The 13,582-nt window shown below is 46.0% G+C and overlaps 1 protein-coding gene across 3 annotated transcripts in view; it reads left to right on the top strand.

The window, feature by feature from the left end:
* Positions 1 to 13,582, top strand: part of LOC137639048 (mediator of RNA polymerase II transcription subunit 8-like) — a 56,003-nt gene that overhangs the window by 12,599 nt on the left and 29,822 nt on the right. For all 3 annotated transcript variants that reach the window (XM_068371363.1, XM_068371365.1, XM_068371364.1), the window contains exon 2: positions 7,655 to 7,747. In XM_068371363.1, coding sequence (XP_068227464.1) covers positions 7,742 to 7,747 — 6 coding nt within the window. In that variant the 5' untranslated portion in view covers positions 7,655 to 7,741. The remainder of the gene's footprint in view (positions 1 to 7,654; positions 7,748 to 13,582) is intronic.

Here is a 13,582-nt window from a genome sequence, read left to right on the forward strand (position 1 = left end):
AAAATGATATTTTCATAATAAAATAAATTTTTGAATATACTTACCCGCTGGTTATATAAATTTAACACCCTCCCTCCTCCCCTCTAGAGACTACCTATGGTATGGCTATGAGGCATGGAAGAACTGGAGTTGGTGTGTAGTTCCACCTGTTCTACCGCTAGGGTGCGGTTGGTACACCTGGCGTATCTTCGATAGCGCGAGATTTGAATTTTCTGCCCTGGCGTCAGGGACTTCAGCTCTTTTATATAACCAGCGGGTAAGTATATTCAAAAATTTATTTTATTATGAAAATATAATTTTAAATAGCTAAGGTTTGTATGGTTAGGAAAAATACAAATTATCTACGAATTTGTCATGTTAAAAACTTAACGGCTAGTTCTAACTATCTTCGAAATATATATACATTGTAAAGAGCTCCAGGTTTGTACTGTTAGGAAAATACAAATTATTTCCGAATTTGTCACTTTTCCTAACTATATAAACATAAGTCCTTCAAGTTACAATTCCTTCCCTAACCCCCCCACAAGTCCTAGGTTAAGGTCAAAGTGGCTACTCTGTGCTGTTGAGGGGCTGTTGCTGCCACGCCACTCACCAGTAACTATTGACACCTTGTCATAAATCTTCAAGGCTGAGTTCAAGCTATGCTGAAATTTTACTTCTATTGAAGCTCTCAGGTTTGTATAGTTAGGATAAATACAAATTTCTTTTTTTCAATATCAAACTTACCCGATGATCATATAGCTGCATCCCTGCTGCCCGACAGAAAAAACCTACGGGCGGAATACGCCAGCGATCGCTATACAGGTGGGGGTGTACATCAACAGCGCCATCTGTCAAGTAGGTACTCAAGTACTCGATGTCAACAAAGAACCAATTTTCTTTTCCCTCTGTCGTGCCACAGGCAAGACCTACTAAATACGCAGTCCCTAACTGGATTTGTTTTCACAACGATTGGTGAAGTACACTATTCCAGTTTTGAGCTTTCGCTATGCAGGGGTTTTATCTTCATTTCAAAACTTGAACTCGTTTTGGATAGATTTAATTATGGTGACGAAGAGAGTATGGACTCTCTTTCACTTTTAAATGGCCGACCCTTCCCTTAGACGGAAGTGTTGGTGACGAAGAGAGTATGGACTCTCTTTCACTTTTAAATGACCGACCCTTCCCTTAGACGGAAGTGTGTTTAGGTTTTTGGTAATTTTGCTTAACAAGTTATAGATCTATTTATTTTATATCTCTCCGCCTTTATAGGCCTCTTCGATTAACTTTCCATTTATTATAAACTTATAAAAATTAATTTTTATGTTTGTTTATATGCGACCTTTCCTAATAGTAGGCGGTCCTTACTTGGAACCGAAGTTAATTAACATTGAGCCCGACATATCGTATTTACCTTTTAAGAATTTATACTTTTTTAATTTTAATGTTTTTGAAAGAATTTCTTTGATAGTCTCGTACTGTTTTCAAAGATGAACTAACGTTTAGTTTAGTCTCCGCAGTTGTTGACGTTCAGAACGTTCAACATGCGCTCTATCGTTACGATAGAGAGAGAGTATTTCACGGTTTCACGTTGCAGTAAGAGTAAACTGATTCTAGCGTTTCGTTCATTCTTTCTTAGCTTAAATGGTTTAAATTCTAAATAAAGGAACTTTTTATTTGGGAAACCTTTCAGTTTTTTCCTTTAGCAAATAATATGTTTTAACGATATATAATTGGGCTCTTCTCTCAGGTTCTAAGTCAAGAGAGAAGAGAGAGAGATAGAGACGGAGGGAGAGAGAGGAGAATAAACGTTTCGTTCAAGCGGGTAACGTTGTTCTCGTGTTACTCTCCTCCCTAGTCGCTGTAGGGGAAGAAGGTAAAACGTTTCTAGAGTTTTATTCTTGTTCCCAGGCTTTATGCGGTGAGAGATTTTAAACGTAGTTTATTTGATCTAGTGTTTAGTCTCTTTTCCAGCCACTGAATTCTTTATCTTTAATTATGTTTTTCTGTTGCATTGTAAAACTGTTTTCGCAATTACTACCTTTTAATGAAGGATAGGATTGCGTGTTTCAGGTAGAATTCAGTTAAAGTTTCGATTTCAGTGAAATAAGTGCAAACAGAAAATCAAAAGTGATAAAGTGATATGCGCAAAGTGTTACAGTGTTGCGTTCGAGGGTTCGTCTGTTCGTGCCAGTTGTTCACCTAGTCCGGGACCTCTTACAAGCTCCCAAGCCCAGGGGAGAAGTAATGTCGAACGACTTATGGGTTCCACAGGCCTTGATCGACGAACAGACGTTTCCCTCCGTGGTTTCGGGTGTATCTACACACGTTGCCGACGTGATCGCCCCACCCACACAAAGACGAGAGAGCCCATTTATTCCTCGTCTGCGGAAGAGGTTTCTCGTAGAAACCATGGACCGAATCTTGCAGCTTTTTAAGTGCAAGTCGGTCCCTTCCGCGCAAGTCCAACGGCCTAGGTGTAGCCACTGGGTCAGTTCGGACTCGCTGCAGTCATCCGACGACTGCACACCTCCCAAGAGAGGCAAGGTGGTACCGCAACAGGCAGTAACTCCGTCTGTTGCCGCACCAGCTGTTTTAGACCCTCAGTCACAACAGACAGTAGCTCCGTTTGTTGCCGTCTTTTATAGACCCTAGTGGTCTTTACTGCAGTCTATGCAGACTCAGTTAGCTGCGGTTATGCAGGAGTTTCGTGCGGAGAAGGTTTACATGCTCTCGTTAGCCTACAACCTGCCACGGTTGTGCGCCCAGCTCACGCTGAGGCTGCCTGCTCCCACACTCCGGCTGCGGAGAGCTCCACCTCCGATGCGCGATCGACCCTGCCAGACGCATGTTAACGTTAGCCGACGTGCGGCTCCCTCCGTTAACATGCGTGAGCTACCGCATCAGCAGTGGGAAGGTGGAGTCAAGCTGCCGTGTTTTGACGCGATGCGTTAGTTTTCGCAACCCACGGCAGTCCCCACCACGCACCACCACTCCGCTTTGGTTGTTGCCTGCTCCCACACTCCGACTGCGGAGAAGGTTGACGATGCACCCGTTGGCCTACAGCCTGCCACGGTTGTGCGCCCAGCATGGCTGCCTGCTCCCACACTCTTGTTGTGAGAGCTCCTCCACCCATGCGCAGTCGACCCTGCCAGACGCATGCTGACTCCCACAGACACACGGAGCACTCCGTTGCCGTGCGTGAGCTACCACAAGCTGCCGTGTTTTGACACGGTGTGTCAGCCTCCGCAACCCACGGTGGTTACCGCCACTCGCCCGCAGCAGACTAGTCAGTCAGGAGTTGAGGCTTCCCCACACAGCTTTGGTTGTTGCCAGCTCACAGACTGTCAAGCAGTTACATGACGTTGCCTTCTGGTCTGCTACTAATGCACCAGTGCTGTATGTCCTCACGCACCTGTTGTGGTTGACAGTTCAGTTTTTGACAGTTCACAGACTGTCAAGCAGTTACATAACGTTGCCTTCTGGTCTGCTGCTTATGCACCAGTGAAACCCTCACTGAGATAACCTAGCTTTTCTCGGACATGGTTCCTGTAGATGAGAAAGTGCTGTTCTCCCTCCTTCTGATATTCCCTTGAGGACTCTGTCATTTGGAGAGGAGCCTTAAGCTGCTTAGCCTCCTATGGACTTTAATTAAAGCATAACATGCTTCCAGGGATGGTAAATGGTTCCGCTTCAGTCGCTAACCCCGTCTGTTGCCACACCTGCTCCCATAGACCTTGGGCTTTGTTGCAAGACATGCAGTCCAAGCTTAGTCCTTGATAGAGGATTTTTTACGGAGAAGAACCTTCTAGCCAACAACCTTCCTACCGGTTGGTTGTACGCCCTGTTGACGCTGAGGTATCCTACTCACGTCCGCCAGTTGAGATGGTTCCTCCACCGGTGCGACCCAGTGTGGGTTGCCAGTCGCACGTTGACGTTAAGCGACTCTCGGAGGTGGTTGTGGACGTTCAGTGTGTCACTAGGAAGACGTTCAACAACCAGCAGAGGTGACTTGTTGTGACGCAGTGCGGAAACCTCAGCAACCCGATAGGGGGTTGTCTGCACAACCCAGACAGTCTAGATAGTTTCGGGTTGTCGCTGTACTTCCTCGCGTCCCCATGGTTGACAGTTCACAGACTGTGCAGCAGTACCATGATCTTGTATCCGGCTCCGTCACGCATCCACCAGTGCGACCGGATTCAGCGAGTCAGACGTTGCCCACTCCGTTGCCGTTTCCTCATCAGTTTCGGATGAGGAACCCTCTGATGAGGACATGGCTGAACAAGACGATCAACCCCCAGCCCTGCTATCCATCCAGAAGATGCTGAAGAAGGAACACGGCCCTGTCAGGCTGTGGATGAGTCTGGTTAGGACACTGTCATCCGTGGTTCAATTGGTGTCACTTGGAAGACTACACCTCCGTCCTCTTCGGTATCATCTAGCTCTTCACTGGAAAAGGACAAGACGCTAGAAGCGGTCTCGATCCCGGTTTCCGGAAGATAAATCTGGTCTGACTTGATGAAAGGACTTTATCAACCTTTGAAAGGGTCTTCCCCTGACTGTTCAGACTCCCAACCACGTTCTCTTCTCAGACGCATCGGACGTAGGCTGGGGTGCGACCTTAGGCGGTAGGGAATGCTCGGGATTATGGAACTCGAGTCAAAGGACAATGCATTTCAACTGCAAGAAGCTTCTGGCAGTACGTCTGACCTGGAAAAGCTTCAGGTCTCTCCTTCAAGGCAAAGTGGTGGAGGTGAACACGGTCAACTCCCTGCTTTGATGTACATCTCCTAGCAAGGAGGGACCTACTCTCTGACATGGTACGAGTTCGCAAGTGACCTCCTCTCCTGTTCAACAGGTCTAGACTTTTCACTAGTAACGAGTTTCATCCAAGGCAACTTGAATGTCTTAGCAGATTGTCTCAGTAGGAAGGGACAATAATTCCAACATATTGGACCCTCCACAAGGATGTATGCAAGAGACTTTGGGTCACCTGGGGCCAGCCAACCATAGATCTCTTCGCAACCTCGATGTCCAAGAGGCTCTCAATACTTTGCTCACCTATCCCGGACCCAGCAGTAGTTCTTATAGATGCCTTTCTACTAGATTGGTCTCATCTAGATCTATATGCATTCCCTCCGTTCTAGATTGTCAACAAGGTACTGCAGAAGTTCGCCTCTCACGAAGGGACAAAGTTGACGCTAGTTGCTTCCCTCTGGCCCGCGAGAGAATAACTATCCGAGGTACTTCGATGGCTAGTAGACGTTCCCAGAACACTTCCCCTAAGGGTGGACCTGCTACGTCTGCCACGCGTAAAGAAGGTACTCCAAGGCCTCCACGCTCTTCGTCTGACTGCCTTCAGAGTATCGAAAGACTCTCGAGAACTAGAGGTTTTTCGAAGGAGGCAACCAGAGCGATTGCTGGAGCAAGGAGAACATCCACCCTTAGAGTCTACCAATCGAAGTGGGAAATCTTCCGAAACTGGTGCAAGTCAGTATCCGTATCCTCGACCAGTACCTCTGTAACTCAAATAGCTGACTTCCTCTTATATCTGAGGAAAGAGCGATCTCTTTCAGCTCCCACTATCAAGGGTTACAGAAGCATGTTGGCATCAGTCTTCCGTCACAGAGGCTTAGATCTTTCCAACAATAAAGATCTACAGGACCTCCTTAAGTCTTTTGAGACCACGAAGGAGCGTCGTTTGGTTACACCTGGTTGGAATTTAGACGTGGTTCTAAGATTCCTTATGTCAGACAGGTTCGAACCACTTCAATCAGCCTCCCTGAAAGATCTCACCTTTAAGACTCTTTTCCTGATATGCTTAACCACAGCTAAAAGAGTCAGTGAGATTCATGCCTTCAGCAAGAACATCGGATTCTCATCCGAAACGGCTACATGTTCTACATCTTGGTTTTCTAGCCAAACACGAGCTGCCTTCTCGGCCTTGACCAATATCGTTCGATATTCCAAACTTATCGTATGGTTGGAAATGAACTAGAAAGAGTATTATGTCCTGTAAGAGCTCTTAAGTTCTATTTTAAAACCTTTACGAGGCCCGTCTGAAGCTTTATGGTGTTCAGTTAAGAATCCATCTTTGCCTATGTCAGAGAATTCTTTATCCTTTTTTTATCAGACTGTTAATACGAGAAGCTCATTCCCTTCTGAATGAGGAAGACCAAGCTTGGCTGAAGGTAAGGACACACGAAGTTAGAGCTGTCACAACTTCCGTGGCCTTTAAACAAAATAGATCTCTGCAAAATATATTCGACGCAACCTATTGGAAAAGCAAATCAGTGTTCGCGTCTTTTATCTTAAGAATGTCCAGTCTCTTTACGAGAACTGCTACACTCTGGGACCATTCGTAGCAACGAGTGCAGTAGTGGTGGGGGCTCCACCACTACAATTCCCTAATTCCAGAACCTTTTTAATCTTTCTCTTGAAATATTTTTGGGTTGTCCGGAAGGCTAAGAAGCCTTTCGCATCCTACTTGATTTGGCGGGTGGTCAAAATCATTTCTTGAGAAGCGCCTAGATTAGAGGTTTTGATGAGGACCTTTAATATGGGTTGCAACCCTTCATACTTCAGCTCCTAGGAGTCGCTCAGCATCCTATGAGGATCGCGAGGCTCAGTAAGGAAGACGTACTTAAAAAGGCAGAGTAATTGTTCAAGTCGTCTTCCTTACCAGGTACTTATTTATTTTATGCTTGTTATTTTGAATAACTGCTAAAATGAAATACGGAATACTTAGCTCATGATGTCAACTTGTAATGCTGGTCTCTACCCACCCCCCTGGGTGTGAATCAGCTATATGATCATCGGGTAAGTTTGATATTGAAAAATGTTATTTTCCTTAGTAAAATAAATTTTTGAATATACTTACCCGATGATCATAAATTAAAGGACCCACCCTTCCTCCCCAATAGAGAACCAGTGGGACAGAGGAGAAAATTGGTTCTTTGTTGACATCGAGTACTTGAGTACCTACTTGACAGATGGCGCTGTTGATGTACACCCCCACCTGTATAGCGATCGCTGGCGTATTCCGCCCGTAGGTTTTTTCTGTCGGGCAGCAGGGATGCAGCTATATGATCATCGGGTAAGTATATTCAAAAATTTATTTTACTAAGGAAAATAACATTTTTCTAATTTTAACCCTATCAGTTTACACAGAGAGCCCTTATCTTGGTACAGTTTTTTTTTTATCTTGTGGCATCAAAAGTGGTTTTCTTCTTTAATCTATTGTCTATCTCATGAAATGTTGACAGCACGGATGTAATCTTGTTGTGGATGGGTTTGTATTGAAAAAATATGGTTTCACAAAGAAAGCCATTACAGATAGTGCAGTACAGTACATATACTGTCACTGATTCCCATCTCTTGATACTTGTGATTGGCATACTGTACAGTATATCTCAAGGTTGCAAAGAAAGGCGTTTGTTACAATAGATGAGAAAGTGGGGTTTACAGTTTTGGAATACCTTACCCATTTTAAGTATCTACTTTGCTCGTTGAAATTAATGATTCATCTTATCTTCTGCTACTTTTGAACAAATGTAATAGTATCAGTTGAAATGAATTTTTGTGTGAGGCATAGCATTTTTTTTTTTTTAGAATGAGATTTACCCGTCATTTATTTATTTTAGAATTAATTATTAATACAGTACTTATTTTTCAGATTTACCCGAGAGAAGTGTCAATGGAGGCTTGATCATTGTTAACAGATAAATCTTGAAAGCTATTCTACCATATATTGATCTTAAAGATGCAGGTAATGTAATTCTTGAGAACAATTTACAGAAGGTAATTTATCATGATTTAAGCTCTGAAATAATTTCCAATTGTTCCTACCTGAATACAAACCATCGTCAGTTAATAGGATTATGACTTATGTGAAGCTGGAATGGCTGTATATTCTTTTAACAAGATAAACATAGTTGCAGTGTATATGCCTTTCATGAAGTAATTTAATGTGAAGGTGATAATAAAGAGCCATATATTATTTATGAAGAAAAATATATTTTTCTGTAGCATTGAAGTTTAGTAAATTTTTCAGTGAACAGAATCTATTATGGGAAGAGTTTTATGATTTATTTAAAAATTTGGCATTTGAGACAGTTTTCTGTGCTACCTACCATTACCCAACATACTTTTCCCTGTTTGGCAGAAATCTGTTGTTCCATACCTCGCCAGTGTAGCCTTACAACGATGTTAGGAAAGAAAGAGAAAAGTTTTTGTTGAACATTGCCAGTGCTCTGTCAGAGGAAATAGTTCTGGTGAATGCCATGATCACTGTCTTTCTGTATTCCTAAAGTGTCATCTTGAACCTGGAAAGGTGGCAAGGACATATCGAGAGAACTCCCTCCTCGACTCGAGCTACTCAAACAACCACACTCCAACATCTCCCACAAGCCGTAGCATCGCTGCGGCTTCACGCCTGGAGACTATCCAACATCTCCTCACAGAGAGAGGCTTTTCGCAACAAGTTGCGGAAAGGATGTCTCGACCCCTGCGAAAGTCATCCGCAGGAGTCTACCCTGGCGAAGTGGAGAGTCTTCTGTGGTTGGTGTCGTGGAAGGGGTATCTCTCCACTCGATGCCACTATTCCAGCAATAGCGGAGTTTCTCGTGTATTTGCGGGAAGAGATGCGTCTTTCAGTCTCGGCAGTGAAAGGCTATCACTCAGCCTTAAGTCTTGCCTTCAGGCTAAAAGGAATGGACATTTCCCCCTCGCTGGAACCTCTCATACAAAGTTATGAACTTACCTGCCCCTAGTCGGAAGTGAGACCTCCTCCAGGGAGCGTGGTTCGAGTCCTCAGGTCTCTTAAGAGACCTCCGTCGAACCATTGCGCCAGGTTTCTGATCGCCACCTGACCTGGAAGACGGTGTTCCTACTTGCTTTGGCCTCGGCCAAGCGAGTCAGCGAACTTCATGGTCTCTCGTATGACATCGCCCATTCAAGGGGATGGGTAAAGGTAACGTTCAGGTTCGTCCCTGAGTTTGTGGCTAAGACTCGAAATCCAGGAGTGCCGGACCCCGGTTCGACTCTTTCCGGATTTTGAATCTCCGTTCTGTAACAGATGACCCAGACCATCTCCTACTGTGCCCAGTAAGGAGTCTGAGGATCTATCTTAAGAGAACAGCTGCAATTCGTCTTCGAGTGCAAGCATGATTTGTGAGCACAGGAAGGACGAAGAGGAGGGTCACTAAGAACACTATCTCGGCATGGATTCGCAGGGTCATCCACCATTCCCTGAATCCAGACCCTCCTCCGTCACGTCGCCCTAGAGCACATGATGTCAGAGGCATTGCTACGTCCCTGGCATTCAAGAGAAACTACTCAGTGACGCAGGTTCTACAAGCAGGGGTTTGGAAGCGTCAAACGACCTTCACAGCCCACTACCTGCAGCACGTGACCCACAGGAGGCTCGATACATTCCTATCGGCCTTGTGGTGGCTGCACAACAGCTGGTTTAAACCTCAGGCTCCTTAATGGACAAGCAGCAGAAGGTTGAGGGCATTGTTACCCAGTGTTAGTCTGCATGAATGAAAAGATATGCCTGGCCCTTATTCTTTTCTTCATCCTCCCCTCTCTTGGGGAAAGCAGCATCCTGGGTTCTCTGCACAGCTGACCTCAAACCACTGCAGGTAAACCATGCTTCCTTGTGTTCCTAGTATTAAGATAATACTGTCGCGTCCCCCATACCCTTAACGAGGTGGTATTGGGAACGTCCTAACCTAGAATTCCATCTAATGGACTCCAGGTCAACTTCCTAGGACGAGTCACACTTCATTCCTTCACACACACGCTTACGTAGGCCGCGGTCCTTGCAGAGCAAAGAACTTGCGAGGTGCAGGAACTCCTTATCTCGAGTTCTACTCACTCAGATACTGAGTCCCCGGGCAAAAGCCAAAAAGCCAGTAACGGCTGGGACTTACCACACTTCCTAAGGGTTAAGTCACCCTATTTAAATAGCGTGGTTTGTATTTCGGTTACGGAACAAATGACAAATTCGTAGATAATTTGTATTTTTCCTAACCATACAAACCTTAGCTATTTAATCAAACTTGCCCGCCAGCCCTGTCCCCCGGGAAGTCCTACCTCTAAGCAAAGTGAACTAGTTCACCGGTGTGTGAGGGGGGAGGGGTAGCTACCCCCTCGCTAACTAGTGAGGGGGTAGTAAACCCTCGTTAAAATTCTAATGGCTCGCCATTTCAGCTACGCAGAAAGTAATACCCTATTTAAATAGCTAAGGTTTGTATGGTTAGGAAAAATACAAATTATCTACGAATTTGTCATTTAGAAATCGTTAATATAGCGCTATGTTGAAAATCATAAGTCAAAATGTGAAATTAAGCATAGTTATTGGCAAATAATGATGTACTTTACACTGTTAAAAATACCAAGGAAATGCTAAAAATAATAAAAAACTAAAAATAAAATATTATTAGAAGTATACAAATTCCCGTATTGCAGCTTGTTTACATCGTGTGTACTGTACTCTCACAATGCTTTGTATTGTTGGAAGCTGTACCGCTATTAAGGATTTCAGGGTCAAAGATCTTTTCACTCATTTGTAAAAGTTCATTGGCATATGGAGCAACCATGACTATTAGGGGAGGGGCCTACATCTATTGCTCATCGTCCCTCAAAGGTCTAACCAGCCCTTATTATGCTATCATTGGTTCTTCCTCGTGGTTTTGTTAGGATAAATTCCTGTTTATCACACCTGAGGAACTGTTTACACTCCAGATGATAGAGTAGACCCTGCCCCTCATTCTCATGACAATGGAGGTTATGCGTGGCAGAGGAGAGATAGCATCTCTGATAAGAGTGACCCGGTGGGAGACTCGGGAATGAGGGCCCATCGTTCAAGGACATCCTCAAAATAACTTTGATTTTACCACTTTTTTCAATATTAATCTTACCCGATGATCATGTAGCTGTCAACTCTGTTGCCCGACAGAAAAATCTAAGGTCGGGATACGCCAGCGATCGCTATACAGGTGGGGGTGTACAACAGCGCCATCTGTCGAGTAGGTACTCAGGTACTTCTTGTCAACAAGAACTCAATTGTTCCTCTGTCGTGCCACCGGCAAGACCTACTTGGATACGCTGTTGTTTCTGGAGTTGTTTTCATGCATTTGGTGATGTATTCGCTCTAGACTTTAGCTTTCGCTATTCAGGAACTATTATCATTAGCTTATAAAGCTTTTTGATTAGATTTGGATTAATTGTTGATGAACTTTGCTAGATTTTGGATTCCCCCCTTTGGCTAATTCAAGAATTCAAGATGTCTGACCATTCTCAAGTCCCTAAGTACAGGCAGTGTAGCGCTAGGGACTGTTCTAGGCGTCTTCCGAAGGCCTCTATAGATCCTCACACCGTTTGTTCCAATTGTAGGGGTAAATCCTGTCAATTGGAAGATCGATGTGAGGAATGCGCTGGGCTTTCGGAATTCGATTTTAATGAATTCCTAAAGAATGCACGGAGGCTAGAGAAGGATAGGATCAGGAGGAGTTCTTCTCGCTCGTTTGATTTTTCCTCTCCCCATGCCCCTCAACCTATTCCTTCCCCTGTAGTGGTGACTCCCGACCCTGCTACTAGTGCTCAATCCTCCATGGCGGACATGATGCGTACCATTCAGGCTCTTGGTGACAGAGTGGAGTCATTAGCTAATGACCGGAATCAACTTTTGGCCGATGTCAAAGAGTTGAAAGCGAAAAGTGCAGTGGGAAGTGTAGTGAGTGCAAGTGCGGTGAACAGTGTCAGTGTCAGTGTTGCGCATGAGGGTGCATCTGTTCGTGCCAGTCGTCCTCCCAGTCCGGGACCTCTTGCAAGCTCCCAAGCCCAGGGGAGAAGCAATGTCGAAGGACCAAAGGGTTCGACAGGCCTTGATCAGCGTACGGATGTACCCTCAGTGGTTGCGGACGTATCTGTCAGAGATCGTCCCATCCACAAACAGACGAGTGAGCCCATTCATTCCTCGTCTGTGGAAGAAGTTTCTAGGAAGAAACGTTGGACCAAGGTCTCACGACCTCTCAAGCGTAAGGTCCCTTCCGAGCGAGTCCAACGGCCCAGGTGTAGCCACTGGGTCAGTTCGGACTCGCCGCAGTCTTCCGAAGACTGCACACCTCCCAAGAGAGGTAGAGTGGTACCGCAGCAGGCAATCACTCCGTCTGTTGCCGCACCAACCACGGTAGACCCTAAGTGGTCCATGCTGCAGACTATGCAGTCTCAGCTTGCTTCCTTCATGCAGGAGTATCGTGCTGAGAAGGTTGACACTGCACCTGTTAACCTACAACCTGCCACGGTTGTACGCTCAGCAGATACTGCGGCTGCCTGCTCCCACACTCCACCTGTGAGAGCTCCACCACCGATTGGCAGTCGACCCTGCCAGACGCATGTTCATGCGGCAACCTCCGTTGACATGCGTGAGCTACCGCATCAGCAATGGGAAGGTGCTGTCAAGCTGCCGTGTTTTGACGCAATGCGGCAGTCTCCGCAACCCACGGCAGTCCCTCCCACGCACCAGCACTCCGCTTTTGTTGTTGCCAGCTCGCAGACTGATCAGCAGCGGCATGATGTTGGATCCAGTGCAGCTACGCATGCACCCGTGCTGCCGGATTCAGCCGTTCAGCTTTCTGCTCCACCTTTGCCACTTCCTCCTCAGCTTTCGGATGATGGAGTATCTGATGACGACGAAGCTGCGCATTTGGACGATCCGCACTCCGACATTGAAGAACCCAAGTCTACGCCTCCCTCCTTAGACTTTAGGAAAGTCCTTGCACTGTTTAGGGATCTGTATCCGGAACAGTTTGTGTCTGCAACCCCGCGCTCACCTCCCTCCGAGTTCGCTTTAGGCATGCAGTCAGCAGCTCCTGCCTTCACGAAACTCGTACTCGCGCGCTCATCCAAGAGAGCTTTGAGGGTACTGGGAGAGTGGTTGCAGTCCAAGAAGCAACTGGGGAAGACTGACTTCATCTTTCCGCCTACCAAGCTTGCTTCCAAATCTAGCGTCTGGTATGCCACGGGAGAGGAACCCGGCTTGGGAGTTCCTGCCTCTGCCCAGGGCGACTTCTCAAGTCTGGTTGACTCTCCCCGCAGGCTGGCTATGAGACGATCTAAGATTTGCTGGTCCTTTTCTGACATGGACCATCTGTTGAAGGGAGTTTTTCGTGCTTTTGAGATCTTCAACTTCCTCGACTGGTGTTTGGGAGCGTTAAGCAGAAAGACTTCCCCTTCGGATAAGGACTCTGCCATGCTTATCATGTCTAGCATGGACAAAGCCATTCGGGATGGGTCTGGTGAGCTTGCGGCTTCGTACGTGTCGGGAGTGCTTAAGAAGAGAGATCATCTTTGCTCCTTCTTGTCTGCGGGGATCACACCATGCCAGAAGTCGGAGTTGATGTTTGCTCCGCTTTCCAAGTGTCTCTTTCCGGAAGAGCTGATCAAGGGGATTGCTGCCTTGTTGATCCAGAAGGATACCCATGACCTGGTGGCTTCTTCCGCACGTAAAGTCTCTTTACCTTCCGTGCCTAGACCTAGGATGGTCACACCAACATCTAGGTTCATCCCGCCCTTTCGTGGCAGAACCTCCAGCAGA

The sequence above is a fragment of the Palaemon carinicauda genome, chromosome 4 (genome assembly GCF_036898095.1).
Source record: "Palaemon carinicauda isolate YSFRI2023 chromosome 4, ASM3689809v2, whole genome shotgun sequence".
Taxonomy (NCBI): domain Eukaryota; kingdom Metazoa; phylum Arthropoda; class Malacostraca; order Decapoda; family Palaemonidae; genus Palaemon; species Palaemon carinicauda.